Source organism: Entelurus aequoreus, linkage group LG16, assembly GCF_033978785.1.
Source record: "Entelurus aequoreus isolate RoL-2023_Sb linkage group LG16, RoL_Eaeq_v1.1, whole genome shotgun sequence".
NCBI lineage: Eukaryota > Metazoa > Chordata > Actinopteri > Syngnathiformes > Syngnathidae > Entelurus > Entelurus aequoreus.
In genome coordinates, this window is record NC_084746.1 from 37353834 (window position 1) to 37376333 (window position 22500).

The following is a 22500-nucleotide window of genomic DNA, read 5'->3' on the forward strand; positions in this document are numbered from 1 at the left end:
GGCACTGCTTCCTCATAGGAAGACGTGTTGGTGGGATTAAGGAGGTCTTCGAAGTATTCCCTCCACCGATCCGCAGTCGAGGTCAGCAGAACACCATCCCTACTATACACGGTGTTGACAGTGCACTGCTTCCCCTTCCTGAGGCGGTGGATGGTGGTCCAGAATCGCTTCGAAGCCGTCCGGAAGTCGTTTTCCATGGCTTCTCCGAACTCCTCCCATGAAGCTGCACACCGCTTGGCCTGTCGGTACCTGTCCGCTGCCTCCGGAGTCATTTGAGCCAAAAGAACCCGATAGGACTCTTTCTTCAGCTTCACAGCTCTAATCAGCCGCCTTGACAATAGAGGTTCGGAACATAGTCCACTCGGACTCAATGTCCAGCGTCGTGTGGGAGAGCGGTCTGCTAATGTCAAGGTTGTGAAGGGAGTGGCCCATGGTGGGGGCTGGGTTATGTTGTATGGCATAAAAATGTTGTTATTATGTGAAAGAACTGTCAAAAGGACACATTTGTTCCCGTTTCTAATTAACCATGGATGTGAACATACCCTGAAGTGTTTGATTATAAATAGATCCTTTTGCAAGGCATCAAAGGTGTAAAGCAGCATATATCTTACCTCCAGCACTTTTTCCTGATGATGTTCCCCAGGATTATCTCTGCTCTGTGAACACAGAAAGCCACATGACAGGCACAGCAGATAGGATGTTGAATAAACCCGAGCCATTTCTGTTACAGTAAGCACCATGGACGCACCAAATTTGAGCAGCAATATGTCAAAGCTGTGAACATTTAGGAATTGAACGTGGCAAGATGAAAGAGACTTGATCACTCACTTGCCGCCGGAGTAGACCTCGGCCGTGTCGAACAGATTGACCCCGCTCTCGTACGCAATAGTCATCAGTTGTTCGGCCACCTGGTACATATGAAGCCAACTTCAATGTAATGACATGTGACAGATGGCTACCACCCGCTCTGCTACTCCCCAAAGATGGAAGACATTCCCACAAGATCTGAAGTATGCACGGAGTTTGCTGCTAGGTTGCCTGTTGGCTGAAGTTTTTAAATGTTCCTTCGGTTTGTGTCTGCATTTTCATCACAGCCATGCAAAGGTTTATTTATTCCAGCAATTAGATTTACAAGGTGAAACTAATACATGGCATAGGTTCATAACATAAAAAAATCAAGATATTCAAGCATTTTTTAATATATGATATGATATACTGTGGGGGTTGTACGGTATACCAGTACTAGTATAGTATCGCGGTACTAATGATTCAAAAACGGTTCTATACTCTCTTTTGAAAAGTACCGGTTCCCAATGTATTTATTTTTTTATTTTTTTAACTGGCATGACGGCGTCACGTCATGACATTGCTGGTTTTACGAGCAGGGGAGCATGTTCGGCAGCGCACATACACACGGAGTACTTACAAGCAAACACAGTGTGTAGACAGAAAAGGGAGAATGGACGCATTTTGGCTAAAAAACTAAAGATAGACATGAAGTTATAACACTGAAACGCCCTGAGGAAGAGGTGCTTTAAGACATGGCTAGCTAGTTAGCAGCTAATGTCCATCCGCAGTCTGCAGTATTTTAGCTACTTCTAAATCACTAATCCTCGCCTCCATGCCGACAAATAAAGTAAGTTTCTTACAAGTATCATCCCTGCAGGACGAGGAATAGCTAAACATGCTTTACTACAGGAGGATACAACAGCTCACTGGCATCACAATGTAAACAAGCGCCATGGGTGGATCTACACCTGACATCCACTGTAATGGTACCAAGTACAAGAGTGTATCTAGTCGATACTACTATGATTACATCTATATTTTTTAGGATCACAAAATCTTTTTTTTATTTTTTTTTCATTCATATTATGTTTATAAACTCTGGAAATACGTCCCTGGACACATGAGAACTTGAATTATCATCCCATTGGGTTGAGTTTTTTCTTGCCCTGATGTGGGATCTGAGCCAAGGATGTCATTGTGGCTTGTGCAGCCCTTTGAGACACTCGTGATTTAGGGTATATATAAGTAAACTTTGAATGATTGATTGTTTGAAATTATGACCAATGCCATCCATCCATTCATTTTCTACCGCTTATTCCCTTCGGGGTTGCGGGGGGCGCTGGAGCCTATCTCAGCTACAAACGGGCGAAAGGCGGGGTGCACCCTGGACAAGTCGCCACCTCATCACAGGGCCAACACAGATAGACAGACAACATTCACACTCACATTCACACACTAGGGCCAATTTTAGTGTTGCCAATTAACCTATTCCCAGGTGCATGTCTTTGGAAGTGGGAGGAAGCCGGAGTACCCGGAGGCGATGTTCCCTCTAATTGTTCATGTGTCTGAGCAAACACAAAAACTCCCTGAGCATTCAGTGGAGCACATATGAGCAACATCACACGTGGCAATACCAGCAGCACACCTGTCTCAAACCAATCTTTTATAATGACACTCAAATGAGAGGAGTCATTTTCATGAGATTATTTTGAAATAGTGATCTGGCCCACTTGTAATGAAAATAAAAGAAATCTTGTTTTTCATAAACTATGGATTAGTATTGTACAATATGTCTGGGTGGGGGTCCTGCTTTGGAAATCATTTGTACCCCTTTCAGAGATCACATTTAGTTCCCCTTAAACATCCTCATGTTGCACAATGAAATGTAAGCATAGGATGAAGTGTGCATTCCTGTAACTTTTTCTAGTAACAGCATTCCATGATTAATATAAATAAATTAACATCAATAATAAATGACAGTAGAATAAGCACACGTATGACTTAGGAGTCATAGTGTAACTTTGTGTGGTGTTTGAGTTGTCCGACTTTTTGTGTGGCCATAAACGCACCAGTGGCTTAGTGGTATGCGTTTTGGTGACAGATGACAAGTTGGTTTTGGCCTGGTTTGTACGGCAGAAAATTACTAGTTTTTCGAGATAGAAGTTTTTTACTCATGTTTTTGGTGTGGTTGTGGCCGAATGTAAACAGTTTTGCTCAATAAAGTGATCGATATAATTCCTGTCCTCGAAGCATCTCGATAGACGTTACAATAATTGAATGGTGTTCAATTGAACGGTGTTGACGAACACCGTTAGGGCCGTTTGTTGTCACTGTCACTCAAAGTTGCATTGCAAAATTACACAGAATAAATGTGTTTATTTTGTTTAGAATTCAGATGGGATTTGATTTGGTGCGCGGCATATATTTGCTGGGCGCAGAGGACGCTTGAGCAGTGCGCAATTGCGCAGGTGCGCACCTTAGAGGGAACGTTGCCCGGAGGGAACCCACACAGTCACGGCGAGGACACGCACACTCCGCACAGAAAGATCCAGAGCCCGGGATTGAACTCAGGACTACTCAGGACCTTCATATTGTGAGGCAGACGCACTAACCCCTCTTCCACCGTGCTGCCGGACCAATGTATGATCCTGTAACTACTTGGTATCGGAACGATACCCAAATTTGTGGTATCATCCAAAATTAATGTAAAGTATCAAACAACAGAAGAATAAGTTATTATTACATTGTAACAGAAGTGTAGATAGAACATGTTAAAACAGAAAATAGGCAGATATTAACAGTAAATGAACAAGTAGATTAATAATCAATTTTTACAGTATCGAAAAGTATCGAAATACATTTTGGTACCGGTACCAAAATATTGAAATCGGGACAACACTACTATATAGTGGCATTTTTTGGACAAAAAATGAATCATATGAAAAGTAGAGTTTATGAAAACCGTGGTACCGCGATATAAATCAATGTCATTTATAATGGCGGGTGAATGGTTTGGGAAAACTCCAATCCTGGCAAATTACTACTTACTCTACATGTTAATTATCTATTTGTAATGTAATAGAAATGTTCACGTTTCAGTTTTCAGTCACTGTTCGTGAAGGTAGTTACAGGATCAACTAAGAGCAACTAGCATCGACCCTTCATTTACGCCCACATTGGGTCACGTAATTGGGTGTCAGTGCTTAGTAGCCGGTGGCATCAGTGAATGCGTTACAACATGTGCTCTTGGCTTGTAATGGCTGAGGGATGGAAGTTGACATGATGTCTTACCTCATCAGGAATCTGACCTCCGAACGTCACCCATGTGCCTGTTGAACGGAATATCAATGTCAAAAAATGTTGGACCGCTAAAACTATCACAGCCAAATGCTTAATCCTGTAGGCTTTGGAGCTTGTGTTAAAATGTCAACTTATTTTTAGACATGGTAGAACATTTAGAATATTAACCACATGCTGGCTTGGCCTCAAAGAGAAATTACTGACAGCTATGTGAGTTTTTGTGTGGGTCGAAAGCTAATGTCTTTGTTTCTGAAACATTACACTCGTGGCTCCCAATAGGTGTTCGCAAAATGACTTTTAAAAAGTATTTCTAAAGCATAAATCTGTCATAAGGTTATTGTTTTTTATACCTACCATTGTTTTCTGACTAATTTCACTAGATCAAACCTTTTGTTGCATTCCACACTACAAAACGATAAAAGGATGTGCTACGATTCGTGTTGATATCGCATCAGATTAATATTTGTATTGGCCAGCACTCAAGACTCTAATAACGGTATTGTATCAGAAGTGAAAAAGTTGTATCGGGACACCCTTTTAAAGGCCTACTGAAACCCACTACTACCGACCACGCAGTCTGATAGTTTATATATCAATGATGAAATCTTAACATTGCAACACATGCCGATACGGCCGGGTTAACTCATAAAGTGCAATTTTAAATTTCCTGCGAAACTTCCGGTTGAAAACGTCTATGTATGATGACGTTTGCGCGTGACGTCAATGGTTGAAACGGAAGTATTCGGACACATTGTATCTCAATACAAACAGCTCTGTTTTCATCACAAAATTCCACAGTATTCTGGACATCTGTGTTGGTGAATCTTTTGCAATTTGTTTAATGAACAATGGAGACTGCAAAGAAGAAAGCTGTAGGTGGGATCGGTGTATTAGCGGCTGGCTGCAGCAACACAACCAGGAGGACTTTGAGCTGGATAGCAGACGCGCTATCCGATGCTAGCCGCCGACCGCATCGATGATCGGGTGAAGTCCTTCGTCGCGCCGTCGATCGCTGGAACGCAGGTGAGCACGGGTGTTGATGAGCAGATGAGGGCTGGCGTAGGTGGAGCGCTAATGATTTTATCATAGCTCTGACGAGGTCCTGTAGCTAAGTTAGCTTCAATGGCGTCGTTAGCAACAGCATTGCTAGGCTTCGACAGGCGGCACAGCATTAACCGTGTAGTTACAGGTCCAGTGTTTGGTTCGGTGTCTCCTGATAGTAGTATTGTTGATCTTCTGTCTATCCTTCCAGTCAGGGGCTTATTTCTTTTGTTTATATCTGCATTTAAGCACGATGCTATTACGTTAGCTCGGTAGCTAAAGTGCTTCACCGATGTATTGTCGTGGAGATAAAAGTCACTGTGAATGTCCATTTCGCGTTCTCGACTCTCATTTTCAAGAGGATATAGTATCCGAGGTGGTTTAAAATACAAATCCGTGATCCACAATAGAAAAAGGAGAAAGTGTGGAATCCAATGAACCCTTGTAACTAAGTTACGGTCAGAGCGAAAAAAGACACGTCCTACACTGCACTCTAGTCCTGCACTCTCACTTTCCTCATCCACGAATCTTTCATCCTCGCTCAAATTCAATCAATCAATCAATCAATGTTTATTTATATAGCCCTAAATCACAAGTGTCTCAAAGAGCTGTAATCGTCGCTATCTCGGTCTGAATCGCTCTCGCTGCTGGTGTAAACAATGGGGAAATGTGAGGAGCCTTTCAACCTGCGACGTCACGCTACTTCCGGTACAGGCAAGGCTTTTTTTTTATCAGTAACCAAAAGTTGCGAACTTTATCGTCGATGTTCTCTACTAAATCCTTTCAGCAAAAATATGGCAATATCGCGAAATGATCAAGTATGACACATAGAATGGATCTGCTATCCCCGTTTAAATTTAAAAAAATCATTTCAGTAGGCCTTTAAGTAGTGACTGAAAATTGGACTTTTAACAGTGACCGGACTCTACATTTACCAAAAGTTATGTTTACTTTGTAAAGAAGTAAACGCAGTTTCAAAGGAACACGACCCGAGGAGACACTATCCGACGAAACATCACAAATCTGATGCAGTCCATTCTCCCGTCCCGCTGATTATTGACGGGTGTGCTGTTTTTGAATTTCGGCGTGATGCAGTACATTATATGAGTGTGTCCAGTGTAGGGTTGTACGGTATACCAGTATTAGTATATCCATCCATCCATTTTCTACCGCTTATTCCTTTCGGGGTCGCGGGAGGCGCTGGAGCCTATCTCAGCTACAATCGGGCAGAAGGCGGGGTACACACTGGACAAATCAGTATTAGTATAGTACCGCGATACTAATGAATCACATTCGGTACTATACCGCCTCTAAAAAGTACGGGTCCATCCCCCCCGACGTCGTCACGTCATGACATTGCTGGTTTTATGAGCAGAGGAGCATGTTTGGCAGCGCACACACACAGAGTACTTACAAGCAGACACAGTAAGTAGACAGAAAAGGGAGAATGGACGCATTTTGGTCTGAAAACTAAAGAGAAAGGTGAAGTTATAACACTGAAACACCCTCAGGAAGAGGTGCTTTAAAACATGGCTAGCTAGCTAGCAGCTAACATCCATCCGCAGTCGGCAGTGTTTTAGCTACTTCTGAATCACTAATCCTCGCCTCCATGGCAACAAATAAAGTATGTTTCTTACAAGTATCATTATCACTGCAGGACGAGGACTAGTTAAACATGTTTCACTGCACACCGTAGCTCACCGGCATCACCGCTAACAAAAAAATAGCGTTCCTGTATATAAACTAACGCCATGGATGGATCTACACCTGACATCCACTGTAATGATACCAAGTACAGAAGCTTGTCTAGTCGATACTACTATGATTACATCTATATTTTTTAGCATCACAAAATAGTTTTTCCTTTTTAAACATTCATATTATGTTTATAAACTCTGGAAATATGTCCCTGGACACATGAGGACTTTGAATATGACCAATGTATGATCCTGTAACTACTTGGTGTCGGATTGATACCCAAATGTGCGGTATCATCCAAAACTAATGTAAAGTATCAAACAACAGAAGAATAAGTGATTATTACATTTTAACAGAAGTGTAGATAGAACATGTTGAAACAGAAAATAAGCAGATATTAACAGTAAATGAACAAGTAGATTAATAATCCATTTTTACAGCTTGTCCTTTATAATGTTGACACAAACATAGAATGATAAATGACACAATATGTTAGGAGTCTTTGTTAGTTTACTTACTACTAAAAGACAAGTTGTCTAGTCTGTTCACTATTTTATTTAAGAACTAAATTGCAATAATAAACATATGTGTAATGTACTCTAAGATTTTGTGTTAAAATAAAGCCAATAATGCAATTTCTTTGTGGTCCCCTTTATTTAGATAAGTATAGAAATATGTTTTGGTATCAGTAAAACTGTAAAATATTGGTATCAGGACAACACTAGTCTAGTGTCTGACAAGAAAATCTACATCGCTACAATATTATACTGTATCATATTACATGGCTCTTTGGGGGATTTGTATTAGTGTATATGCAGTGTTGATGTTGTACAATGAAGGATTAAAGAACAGGCGAGTAGACAATGTCAGCAAGGGCCCATATGCGGGGTCATTTCTAATCAGGCAACACAACAATAAACACGCATAAAATGCACGGCCGCACACCTAAGGTCCACTCTCTTCCCTTAGCATCTCAAAGCTATCAAACTGCAAGTGGTATATGCTTCCTGTTCTAACCTAGTGGAAAATGGACAGGCCGCGCCTGTTATCTGACTACAGCTGAAAGAGGCTCAAGAGCTGTACGACAATCGCAGTATTGTAGCTATAAATTCACATCCATAAATGATAGAGGATGATGTTTTGCTGAATACTATACATAAATGTATTTAATTAAAAAAAACTATTTGATGCAGTCCAAGAGCTGGATAAAATATTTTAGCGTTTAATAGTTGGCACCATTTTAAACATATACACAGTGATGGGCAGTAGCAAGCTACATGAACCTAAGCTACGTAGCTTAACCTAGTTTCCCAGTAGCTTGGCAGTAGCTTAGCTGCTTTTAGACCCATTTAGCGAGGTAACTTACATCATCGCTACCAACTACAGAAAGAGAAAATAGACTGCGAATCTAGAAGAAAGAAAAATATGTATAAAATCCAATGACCTGGATGAATGAGAACATCCATACATATGGAGAACATCCATGATGATTGGTTGGTGTTTGTATGATGAGTCACAATTGGCTATGGTTAGGGCGAAACATTACGGACTGGCCAATCAGAGGCAAGATAAGGCGAATCATCGAAACTAGTAAGCACAATCCTAACAGTCACGCCCTCATGTCACATGACGACAAGGGAGTCGGAGACAGAGGGACGCTTCAAGCTGACCACTCGAAAAAATATATATATTTGAAAATGTCAGTGGAATTCTCTCCCGCAGATTAGATTTTTCCTTTAGTGATGAAGACGACGTGCAGGAAACCCACAATAATGCGTGTCCCTGGCCATATTTAGACTAATGTATGCACTTTGTGAATACACTGCCCAGTAGTTTTTGGTTGTTTACTCTCCAAACTAAAATCATAACTGCTCTCTTCATCAAAGATGTGGAACACAAAATTTAGGAACACACATTAAGGTGAGTTCATTAAAAGTTTTACTGCACATAACCATTACCAACTGTTCCCAAACAACACACAAGTCATTGTTTGTTTTTTTTGTCAAGATATAGATAGATGCTGTTTTTTCACTGTAGGTAGAGAAAATGAATAACATTATAGGGGTGGACCAAAGAAAATGCAAACTAAATAAATACATAGAGTGGGGTGCAGGAACCCCTAGATGTAGTTGTAGAGCAGAGTTAGTGAACCTATGGCTCTCGAGCCAGATGCGGCTCTTTTGATGACTGTATCTGTCTCTCAGATAAATCTAGTTGTATTCAGTGTTAAAAAATATTATATGGCTCTCACGGAAATACATTTTAAAATATTTGGCTTTCATGGCTCTCTCAGCCAAAAAGGTTCCCGACCCCTGTTGTAGGGTGTCCCCAGCTAAATGACAGATAGTTAATAGAAATGGACCCTTGTACACTCTCAGTTACATGAACATTGATATTATACATGTGGGCCCATAGATAGAAATGCGTTAAATGTAGCTTCGATGTCGCAAGCTACCGTATTTTCCGGACCATAGGGCGCACCGGATTATAAGGCGCACTGCCGATGAGCAGGTCTATTCAGGTCTATTTTCATACAGAAGGCGCACCGGATTTTAAAGGCCTACTGAAATGAAATGTTCTTATTCAAACGGGGATAGCAGATCCATTCTCTGGTGTCATACTTGATCATTTCGCGATATTGCCATATTTTTGCTGAAAGGATTTAGTAGAGAACATCGATGACAAAGTTTTGGTCGCTGATAAAAAAGCCTTGCCTGTACTGGAAGTAGCGTGACGTCACAGGTTGAAGGGCTCCTCACATTTGCACATTGTTTACACCAGCAGCGAGAGCGATTCGGATCGAGAAAGCGACGATTACCCCATTAATTTGAGCCAAGATGAAAGATTCGTGGATGAGGAACGTGAGAGTGAAGGATTAGAGTGCAGTGCAGGACGTATCTTTTTTCGCTCTGACCATAACTTAGGTACAAGGGCTCATTGGATTCCACACTCTCTCCTTTTTCTATTGTGGATCACGGATTTGTATTTTAAACCACCTCAGATACCATATCCTCTTGAAAATGACAGTCGAGAACACAAAATGGACATTCACAGTGACTTTTATCTCCACGACAATACATTGGCGAAGCGCTTTAGCTACGGAGCTAACGTGATAGCATCGTGCTTAACTGCATATAGAAACAGACGAAATAAGCCCCTGACTGGAAGGATAGACAGAAGATCAACAATACTACCAAACTCTGGACCTGTAACCACACGGTTAATGCTGTACCGCCTGGCGAAGCCTAGCAATGCTGTTGCTAACGACGCCGTTGAAGCTAACGTAGCTACCGGACCTCGACAGAGCTATGCTAAAAACATTAGCTCTCCACCTACGCCAGCTCTCATCTGCTCATCATGACCCGTGCTCACCTGCGTTCCAGCAATCGACGGCGCGACGAAGGACTTCACCCGATCATCGATGCGGTCGGCGCCCCGGAGACGGAGGAAGTCAAGGTGAGGACAGCGGCGCGGCGGCGGGCGCTGTAGCTTTCGACGACACCCCTGCCGCCATCATAGTCGGCAAGAAACATATATTTCCCCAAAGTTACGTACGTGACATGCACATAGCGCCACGCACGGACGGGCAAGCGATCAAATGTTTGGAAGAAAGCAGCTTACTCACGGTAGCGCGTCTGCTATCCAACTCAAAGTCCTCCTGGTTGTGTTGCTGCAGCCAGCCGCTAATACACCGATCCCACCTACAGCTTTCTTCTTTGCAGTCTCCATTGTTAATTGAACAAATTGCAAAAGATTCACCAACACAGATGTCCAGAATACTGTGGAATTTTGCGATGAAAACAGAGCTGTTTGTATTGGGATACAATGTGTCCCAATACTTCCGCTTCAACCCTTGACGTCACGCGCAAACGTCATCATACATAGACGTTTTCAGCCGGAAGTTTCCCGGGAAATTTAAATTTGCACTTTATAAGTTAACCCGGCCGTATTGGCATGTGTTGCAATGTTAAGATTTCATCATTGATATATAAACTATCAGACTGCGTGATCGGTAGTAGTGGGTTTCAGTAGGCTTTTAAGGCGCATTAAAGGAGTCATATTATGATTTTTTTCTAAATGTAAAAGACTTCCTTGTGGTCTACATAACATGTAATGGTGGTTCTTTGGTCAAAATGTTGCATAGATGATGTTTTACAGATAATCTTCAAGTTGCTTTCTGACAGTCGCTTCAGGATGCGCCGTTTTGTGTGCGGTCTTATTTACGTGGCTCACCTTCGACAGCATCTTCTCCCCGTCATCTTTGTTGCAGCGGGAGTGGAAGAAGTGTCAAAAGATGGAGCTAACTGTTTTAATGACATTCAGACTTTACTTCAATCAATAACGGAGCAGCATCTCCTCATCCATGGCTCACTAGTGCAACAACAACGGCGGAAATGTGTCCCGTGAAAATAACTAAAGTTCCTTGGGTGAATAATGTAAACTCACTACACCGGTATGTTTTAGCATATCATTTTAAAGATTAAAAAGATTAAAGTACCAATGATTGTCACACACACACTAGATGTGGTGAAATTTGTCCTCTGCATTTCACCCATCCCCTTGGGGAGCAGTGGGCAGCAGTGGCGCCGCGCCCGGGAATCATTTTGGTGATTTAACCCCCAACTCCAACCCTTGATGCTGAGTGCCAAGCAGGGAGGTAATGGGTCCCATTTTTATAGTCTTTGGTATGACTCGGCTGGGATTTGAACTCCAACCTACCGATCTCAGGGCGGACACTCTAACCATGGCGAGTTTACTGACAGATATAAGTAAGAACTTTACACTACTTTATATTAGAAATGGCAACAGCGGAGGATGAATGTCCCATAACAAGAAGATGGAGGAAAAGAAGAAGCTTATCGACTACGGCGTCTCACGGACTACAAAGGCTGACGTGCATAATTTCTCAGGACTTCTGCAGATCAGGTACCAGAAGTTGCTTTAGCATAATATTGCAAAACAAAACGCCAGATAATATGTCTTGCCTTATACACACACCATACTGATACTTGTATGTTGAAGCACAGTACAATCCATCAAGCGGTGCGGCTTCATAGCTTACCAAAGTCGTACCTAAAAGATTTTGGTAGATTTGCAATGTGTAATGTTCTATATTTTCAATGGAACAAATAACATTTTGGTGTTGTTTACTTGAGTCATATTGCAGTCTACACGTATCTGTTATGTGTGACTACCATCTACTGGTCACACCTATCATTACACCATGTACCAAATAAAATAATTTCGAGGTCGGTAAGCACAACCAGAATTATTCGTACATTAGGCGCACCTGGTTTATAAGGTGCACTGTCGATTTTTGAGAAAATCAAAGGATTTTAAGTGGGCCTTGTAGTTAGAAAAATACGGTAACTATGCCGTGTAGCTTGTAGTGTAGCTTGCTACAATTCTCCATAGATAGCTTCATTTGCATCTTAGCTGCAGTTAGTCGAGAGTAACCTGCAGCTTAGCTTCCTACATTTTCCAAGTAGCTTGCCCATCACTGCATATACGTAATGTAACAGAGCTACTTCAAAATGACAATCATAACAAATGGTGGATTATTTATTTCTACAAATATGTGTATTTCATTTCCTGTCGTCACTCCTGTAAATATCACTGCAGACGTGACTGACTGACTCATTCACAGAATTTCTATCAAAAAATGTTCCTCAGGGTGCGCTGGTCTTGGAAAACACACAATCATGTTTTCTCTGCATTGTTTTGTTTTGTGTCAACTCCTGCAGGCGAGATGGTGCACACCAGAGGTGTGGACTCGAGTCACATGACTTGGACTCGAGTCAGACTCGAGTCATGAATTTGATGACTTTAGACTCGACTTGACAAAATGTAAAGAGACTTGTAACTCGACTTAGACTTTAACATCAATGACTTGTGACTTCACTTGGACTTGAGGCTTTTGACTTGACATGACTTGCTACTTTCCCCAAAACCCAAAGATTAAAAAGTTATTTGGGAGCTCTCGGTATCTTTCATTTTCTACGTGCGTGTCTATCAGCAAGTTGTTCCTGTCAGCGTGTGTGCTCTCAGTACAACAGCCAATCAAATTAGATCTACGTTGTTTTCATCCCACAGCATTTATCCAATCAAATTGCAGGACAACCACAGAACAAGAGTTGTCAAACAACGCGCCAGTGAGAAACAATTATGCCAAAGTTGGTTTCATTCGGGTATTAAAACTACGACTTGGTCAACAAAAAACGAATTGCCGTATGCAAATCACGCAGTTGGAATGTTACAGACGGAGACGCAACAACTTCCAACTTCGTTCAACATTTGAAGATGCACAAAGAAGGGTAAGTTTTGAATGTAATCTAACGTTTATTGGCTAAGTAACATGACTTTTATTTGCTGTGTAGTTAAATCAGTGAGGCTGCAAACTCACTGCTAACGTTATAACCATAGACATCTTATAAGGGTACGCAGCATCGAGCGCTACTGCCTACTGGCACAGACGAGACGCAAGGCCGCCATCTTGGAGTGGTGATCCGCTCCACTCAGTGCAATTCATTTGGCAGGAGCAATGAACTGTCAGCGCATTTAATTCATTTTACCTCACTGAATACCACTGATTGTCACGCGGTTTTTGTCATACGTGTAGCTATGATAAAGGACACATGTTTTGGCGTGTTTTATTATTCATAGTTTGCTTAACAGTAATATAATATTCTTATACACTATAAGTGACCAGACGTCCGAGATCAAAACTGGGAATATAATCCCAGAGAAGGGGGAAAAAAACGGTCAGCTATTTTTAAATTGAAGAAACAATATGATTAGGTTATATATACATGCTATGACAATCATTGGTACTTTAACTTAACTTAACTACATAAACAATGTATGAATACATTAGATAGCTATATATTTTAGGGACCTATAGACTGTATCTCTGTTGCTGCAGCAGCAGAGAGTTTATTCTGTCTTGACACTTTGTATTGATATTTTGTATTACATTCTTCCCTTAAATGATAATGTTTACAGTGATTGTTATATATGTATTTTTTATCTATGTCGCTTTGGATAAAAGCGTCTGCCAAATACTTAAACATATACTGTATAAACACCTGAAAGTCTTTATATCAGCTAAAACCACCAATCTGTTTCACTGGATTCAGAATAAAACCAAATGCTGTCTAACTCAACAATGTTAGTATTTGAATATTGTTACTTGAAGACTTATTCCTGGTTACAATTATACTGTTAAGAAAGTATTGTCTTATACTTTGCCTAAAATGAGAATGCATCATAATCAGTGGCGGCTGGTGAATTTTGTTTTAGGTGGGGCTGAAAGTTTGTAAACCAAACCCCTGTAGGGGGGTAATCCTCCCCCAGAAGATTTATTTGTGATTTTCAAATACAAATATTGAAGATCTTTGCTCCTTCTCAACTCTGTGGTAATATTATTTTCACAAAATACAACCAATAGTACGTTAATGTTAAATCTTACTTGTGAAAAGTAATCCCCCGATTCCTATTTTCAACAGTCCGCTCATTTAAGTAGGAAAACGCTGAACACCAGCCCGGCATCTTTGTGTTCTACCTGTCAACTGTCAGTTTAGGCTGTTCGCCGGCTCCTCATCACCACTTCAAGATGGCAGCCAAATTGCTTGCGACACAGCAACCAATGCTGCGTCTACTTATAAGATGTCTGTGGTTATAACGTCATTGCAAACACGGCAATATGTTGCGTCCACTGCAGTTCGCTACCTTATTCATACTTTTTGTCAAGTGATTATTTTTTAAGCAGGGTTGCATGAGGTACCTATACATAACGTTACGTTAGTCAATGTATCACACACAGTAACGTAACAGACGGCGGTCAGCAGCACCGCGTATTTTAGCCACCTACAATAAGAAAAACATAGTCAAATAAGGGTCAGTTAAAATGTATACTATATTAAGAATATGTGTACATATTGCATAGGGCCCTGACATTTAAAAAGTACAACTCTGTTCATTGTTATGTTCATGTATTTGTTATGTTTTTCATGTGTACGCACACATCAACACACATACAGTATGAGATGAGATCAATGAGATAAGGTAAGAACAGGATAGAAACTGCTGTGGAACTAGTTACAAAGCAATATGCCATGGAAATACAATGTTAACACTTTAGTACAAATAAGTACAGTTGCACTTGTTTTTGCAAATGTGTTTATTCTGTAAAGGAATGAGTTAAATGTTTAAAATTGTTTAAACTATTAAAATGACTGGTTAATAGTGCTATTATGAATTGCAATGTCAGCACTATTTTTTTTCCTGCAATTTCAAATGCACTTGTTTTAATAAATAATTACAGCGTTTTAAAAGCATACGCAATCTGTGTAAAAATATTAGTCTGTGGTTAAAAGGACTTGAAAGGACTCGAAACTCAAAATGCAGGACTTGGGACTTGACTTGAGACTTTCCAGTCTTGACTTTGGACTTGACTCGGGACTTGCCTGTCTTGACTCGGGACTTGACTCGAGACTTGAGGGCAAAGACTTGAGACTTACTTGTGACTTGCAAAGCAATGACTTGGTCCCACCTCTGGTGCACACACACACTGCTATGCGCACACATGAATGTATACACATGCACACACTGCTGCTATGCACACACAACTAATATAAAGCCGGTATGCACACACACGCACACAATAAACTAAACGAACGAAATTAAAAAGTGTTTATAATCCGGCGTGCATTGAATATGGGCAATTATTGTGCTGTGTGATTAAATATTAACAAGAAAAATATTACCAATCTACAAACAGGATTTGAATTTTCTCACAAGTGAAAAATGCATACGATGACAAAATATTCTAATGAAAACTCATTTCTGTGCCTGCACCACATTCTGACTCCAAAGCCCACAGGTCACTCGAGTTTGCACTTGAATGCTTGTAAGATCAGTAGACGTCTAATTAAATGTACTCACCAAGGCCCAGACAGGAGACACGCAAGCCAGACTTCCCCAGATTCCTGTGGAGAAGAACAGAATATGACTAATGGCGATTGTGTTGAGGCTCAAGATGTCTTCTTTAGTTCAGAGACGAATGGAAACATAGCTTTTAAAATTCGTTATAAAAACAAAACCCTTTGTCTTATTATTTACGGACACGATTGCAGGGTCGTTAAGGTTTATAATGTACAGTATATAAGATGGGTGTCTTTCACATTTGAACCGATACAGTACAAATTACCGGTACATGGGAGTCATTACAGGTAGGGTTGTCCCGATCCCAATATTTTGGTACTGGTACCAAAATGTATTTCGATACTTTTCGATACTTTTCTAGATAAAGGGCACCACAAAAATGGCATCATTGGCTTTATTTTAACAAAAAAATCTTAGGCTACATTAAACATATGTTTATTATTGCATATTTGTCCTTAAATAAATAGTGAACATACTTGTCTTTTAGTAGTAAGTAAACAAACAAAGGCTCCTAATTAGTCTGCTGACGTATGCAGTAACATATTGTGTCATTTATCATTCTATTATTTTGTCAACATTACTAAGGACAAACTAAAAATGTATTATTAATCTACTTGTTCATTTACTGTTAATATCTGGTTGTTTTCTGTTTTAACATGTTTAACATCTACACTTCTGTTGTATTCAAAGTCCTCATGTGTCCAGGGATGTATTTCCTGAGTTTATAAACGTAATAAAAATAAATAAATAAATAAACGGAAAAAGATTTTGTGATGCTAAAAAATATCGATGTAATCATAGTAGTATCGACTAGATACGCTCTTGTTCTTGGTATCATTTCAGTGGATGTCAGTTGTAGATCCACCCATGGCGTTTGTTTGCATTGTGACGCCGTGAGTCAGTCTAGCCTTATGTTTATTTACTAAGCTCATGCGCGAGGGTTGCGTCTCTGAATTGAGCAAAATAAGGAGCGCAATCATTGAATGAGTCTGTGTTGGTGGACTGTATATGCAGAATAATTGCTGACAATTAAAACACCCACAATACTGGAAGAAGGACAATGTGATTTATCCACACTAAAACTGTTCTGCAGGTGCTGTTTTGCGTCTATATGTAGCACGTCTGGAATATTTGTGGAAACTGGCACAGTTACGCACAAACGGCTGTGAGGAAGGGTGCGATCGTGCTGCAAGGACAGACAATTGAGAGAGAGAAAATATATTTTCACATTTGGACGGTGTAAAATACAAATATCATTTTATTAATTAATAGATGCTGAATGACTTATGGGGTTCATTAAAACACATTCAATTAACATGTATTTGTGTCTGATGGCATTTTTTTTTAAATACAGTTTTTTTTCATATGGTCAATATAATACATCTCCCATATGAACATGAGCTTTGTGTTGTGATGAAAAGATCACGGGTACAAGCGGCCCAAATGAGTTTCTTCCGTAGGGGATATAGATTATATTTGTATATAATATATATATTTGGTGCTTCTCCCTTGGAGATATACATTATATTTGTGTGCTGCATTTCAACAACATGACGAAACGCCACAGATTGGACCATATGATGCCATAAATGTGGAGGGCAAATGAGTGTCTCCATGGCGACAGCCAGTGTACAAGTAAATTCTCATTTAAATATGGCAGACTGCGCCACTTTTGCACTTGTTATCAATTGCACATGTAGTCTTAGTTGATCACCCGCAACACCAATAGTACACACAGGGGCCCACGTGTCTATGTATTTATATACAGAATATGTACTGATTAGAGATGTCCGATAATATCGGACTGCTGATATTATCGGCCGATAAATGCTTTAAAATGCAATATCGGAAATTAGTGCTATCGGTTTCAAAAAGTACAATTTATGACTTTTTAAAACGCCGCTGTATGGAGTGGTACACGGACGTAGGGAGAAGTACAGAGTGCCAATAAACTTTAAAGGCACTGCCTTTGCGTGCCGGCCCAATCACATAATATCTACGGCTTTTCACACACACAAGTGAATGCAAGGCATACTTGATCAAAAGCCATACAGGTCACACTGAGGGTAGAGTATAAACAACTTTAACACTGTTACAAATATGCGCCACACTGTGAACCCACACCAAACAAGAATAACAAACACATTTCTGGAGAACATCCGCACCGTAACACAACATAAACACAACAGAACAAATACCCAGAACCCCTTGCAGCACTAACTCTTCCGGGACGCTACAATACACCCCCCAATTCTGCCCACCTCAACCTCCTCATGCTCTCTCAGGGAGAGCATGTCCCAAATTCCAAGCTGCTGTTTTGAGGCATGTTAAAAAAAAAAAGCACTTTGTGACTTCAATAATAAATATGGCAGTGCCATGTTGGCATTTTTTTCCATAACTTGAATTGATTTATTTTGGAAAACCTTGTTACATTGTTTAATGCATCCAGCGGGGCACCACAACAAAATTAGGCATAATAATGTGTGTGGAGAGGCGGGGCCGGCGAGCGAGCAGCAAGGCAGGGCATGCCGGGGCCCGGCCCAACATGGCGGCAAGAAGGCGTGGACGGCGAGCGAGCGGCGAGGCGGGGCACGTCGGGAGCGACGCCGCAATCGTGCCCAGGTGTGCGATCCGCGCACCTGGGCACGATCATCCAATCTCCTCTCGCTGAAGAAAAGGGGAGCAGCAGAGAGAGATGGAAAAAAAAGGCTGGAAGGAGCCAACGAAAAGCTGACGCGGAGCGAGAGAGGAGGAGAGCCCGAGACGACGAGCGAGCGAGCGGAGGAGAGGAGCTGAAAAGCGACCGGGACTGAGGTTTTGTTTGAAAAAATAAAACAAAGGTCAAACTGCTCAGAGATGTCGCTATTTGATGGTCCATGGAACCCACAAGGCGGCTTGAGTCCGTCACAATGTGTTAATTCCATGACTGTATACATCGGTATCGGTTGATATCGGAATCGGTAATTAAGAGTTGGACAATATCGGAATATCGGATATAGCCAAAAAAGACATTATCGGACATCTCTAGTACTGATCATCAGAATGCCCACAATACTAGGAGGAGGAGTTGCAAGTATGATTATGTAGCACACGCAGTGTGATTTTTCAAGACTAAAACTGTACTGTGGGAGATGTTTTGCATCTATATTTAGTGTGTCCAAAAACTTATGCAAACTGGCAGATGCACAGAAATAGCTGTGAGAAAGGAGCAGCTCTTTCATATGCATGTCTGTCAAAAATTAAAATATTCGACATATTGTCTATTCAGCAATATTATTTTCTAATTTTCCTTCTGCTGGGTGACTTCAGTAACTGATTGAAACACATTTGGTTGATGGGTTTTGTTGTATACAGACATTTAAAAAAGGTTAACGTTTGTTATTTTATGTACACTGTATACGGAAAAAGCTTCTTGCAATATGCATTTTCTTGCATCTGGAGCGCACGCTTGCAGGTAGTGCCAGCATCTCCCATTAGCGCACCTTCAGCGGGCTAATTAAGTGGGTACCAATAGCAGATGCAGGACTGCTTCTAAAATGCCCAGAAAAAAGTGGTTGATGTCTACTGCATGTTTCAAAACCAAGCAAAACGCCACAGCTAACATGAATGTACAGTAAATGAGTGTATCCATGGTGAAAGCCATGCAAAAACCTCATTTAAATAGGCCGGTCCGCATCGCCTTGGTTTGTAGATCACACGCAACACGGCCACTAATAGTAAACGCAATTTTTATAGTTTGCACACGCTGTTTAGTGTGTGTTAGTTGGATTTGCGTAAATCATTGCCAAAAAAGTGCAGTTCCCCTTTAAGATATTCTGCATAGTTTGGTAAACATGACAAATTAAAGATTAAAGATTAAAGTACCAATGATTGTCACACACACACTAGATGTGGTGAAATTTGTCCTCTGCATTTGTCCCATCCCCTTGGGGAGCAGTGGGCAGCAGCGGCGCCGCGCCCGGGAATCATTTTGGTGATTTAACCCCCAACTCCAACCCTTTGTTGCTGAGTGCCAAGCAGGGAGGTTATGGGTCCCATTTTTATAGTCTTTGGTACCTTTGTTTACTCTTCCTCTTCTCGGTCTTATCCTATTAAATCAGAAAGCACATCAAACCTTTTGCACTTTTTTTCTTGCATTTCAAACAGACTTGACTGTTGCTGATTGCTCTTAATGACCTCTTCCAAGGCTTCTTCTCTCTATCAACACCGCAATAGTCTGTGAACGGGAGAGTTCATCTACATCCAGCTGTTGCACAGCCGAGCAAAACGGCACCCTCCTCTCTCGTTAACACAGAGGAAGATGAGCTAAGATCTCTGAGATGTTGCTTCCCCCCGCTTCATAGTTGCAGATTGACTTTCCATCTCGTTTAGAGCATACTTGCCAAACTTGAGACCTCCGTGGTATGTTTTTTTTTTTTTTTTGTCATAAAAAAATACAATCATGCGTGCTTACGGACTGTATCCCTGCAGACTGTATTGATATATAATGTAGGAACCAGAAATATTAATAACAGAAAGAAACAACCCTTTTGTGCGAATGAGTGTGAATGGGGGAGGGAGTTTTTTTGGGTTGGTGCACTAATTGTAAGTGTATCTTGTGTTTTTTATATTGATTTAATAAAAAAAAAAAAAAAAAAAAAAATGTTTTTTTTAATTATTTTTTTTATTTCTTGTGCGGCCCGGTACCAATCGATCCACGGACCGGTACCGGGCCGCGGGTTGGTGGTTGGGGACCACTGTTGTAGAGGACGCTAAAGACAGTGTTTTTAAGGCACGCCCCCAATATTGTTATGCGGGTGGAAATCGGTAGAAATTCTGGAGAATTGTTTCCCCGGGAGATTTTCGGGATGGGCACTGCAATTTGGGAGTCTCCCGGGAAAATCGGGAGGGTTGGCAAGTATGGTTTAGAGCAGGGGTCACCAACGCGGTGCCCGCGGGCATCAGGTAGCCCGTAAGGACCAGATGAGTAGCCCACTGGCCTGTTCTAAAAATAGCTCAAATAGCAGCACTTACCAGTGAGCTGCCTCTATTTTTTAAATGTTATTTATTTACTAGCAAGCTGGTCTCGCTTTGCTCGACATTTTTAATTCTAAGAGAGACAAAACTCAAATAGAATTTGAAAATCCAAGAAAATATTTTAAAGACTTGGTCTTCACTAACTGACAAAGAAACAGATAACAGATTTGGTGTCCAGTTCAAAGTGTGACATGATTTACTTAAAAATTTGAGAGTTGACTTTTGTATTTTACATGAGTTATTATGTGTACAAACATGGTGCAAAGTAATTCATGATTTGTTAAAAAATGTTAGTGGCTAGCTAGTTAAAATGGAATATTGTGATTTCACAAGACTGTCTTAGAAGTGATCATTTGAAAATGTTCAATTTGAAAAATGTGCACTTAGAGAAAATATAAAAATAAAGTGTTGCATATTGATATTTATCTGTTTCTATATATATTTATTGTGAGAAATCATTAAGATGATCAGTGTTTCCACAAAGATAAATATCATTAATTATTAATAATAACATAGAGTTAAAGGTAAATTCAGCAAATTGGCTATTTCTGGCAATTTATTTAAGTGTGTATCAAACTGGTAGCCCTTCGCATTAATCAGTACCCAAGAAGTAGCTCTTGTTTTCAAAAAGGTTGTTGGTTTAGAGTCTGTAAAACAAGTGTGTGCTGCCAGACGTTAGTGTAGAAAGTGGCAGTTTGAGCTCATTGTTGGTGTCTTCCAATGGAGTGATGGATGTTCACTTAGACGGGGATTCTAAATGGAGACATATTTGTTTGTGCAGAATCAACAAAGCTGCTATCCCAAGGGGACAAATTACCTTGGGGATGTGGAGCGTTCGTTGATAACTAATGGACTGTCCAATTCGGGCATTTGTTCCTAAGTGGCAATTCAATAAAAGCAGGAAAACATACAACACAAATAAATGAGCAAAGTGTCAACAATGCAGTGCGTTTCCACTCTAATGCGAACCGCAATAATAAACACATGTTTACATTTATACAGTCATAAGTTTTTCTATTGGATTACATTACAAGTTGTCAAAAATATATTTAAATAAACATTTTAATCAAAATACATCCAGTGGTGTCCAAACATACTGCAATGTACCTTTTTGTACATTAAAGATACTAAAACTAACACAGTGTAGTAGGGTTGTCTCGATATAATATTTGGTACTGGTACTAAAATGTATTTCGATACTTTTCTAAATAAAGGGGACCACAAAAATGCCACTATTGGCTTTATTTTAACATAAAGTCTTATGGTCCATTAGACATATGTTTCTTATTGCAATCTAAAAACAATTTATTCCTTAAATAAAATATTGAAAAATACTAGACAACTTGTGTTTTAGTAGTAAGTAAACAAACAAAGCCTCCTAATTAGTCTGCTGACGTATGGAGTAACATATTGTGTCATTTATCATTCTATTATTTTGTCAACATTATTAAGGACAAGCTGTAAAAAATGATTATTAATCTATTTGTTCATTTACTGTGAATATCTGCTTATTTTCTGTTTCAACATGTTCTTTATACAGTTCTGTTACAATGTAATAATCACTTATTCTTCTGTTGTTTGATACTTTACATTAGTTTTGGATGATACCACAAATTTAGGTATCGATCCGATACCAAGTAGTCACAGGGTCAGACGTTGGTCATAATTTGAGTTCTCATGTGTCCAGGGACATATTTCCTGAGTATACAAACA

At 40.3% G+C, this 22500-nt stretch overlaps 1 protein-coding gene across 1 annotated transcript in view; it reads right to left on the reverse strand.

Moving 5' to 3' along the window:
- The window catches only part of LOC133631354 (voltage-gated potassium channel subunit beta-1-like), a 67293-nt gene extending 51479 nt beyond the window's left edge, over positions 1–15814 (reverse strand). Inside the window, exons 1-4 of the mRNA XM_062023545.1 lie at positions 15772–15814; positions 4081–4118; positions 829–908; positions 612–656 (exon numbers count right to left, since the gene is read on the reverse strand). Coding sequence (XP_061879529.1) covers positions 612–656; positions 829–893 — 110 coding nt within the window. The 5' untranslated portion in view covers positions 894–908; positions 4081–4118; positions 15772–15814. The remainder of the gene's footprint in view (positions 1–611; positions 657–828; positions 909–4080; positions 4119–15771) is intronic.
- Between the last annotated feature and the right edge of the window lie 6686 nt (positions 15815–22500).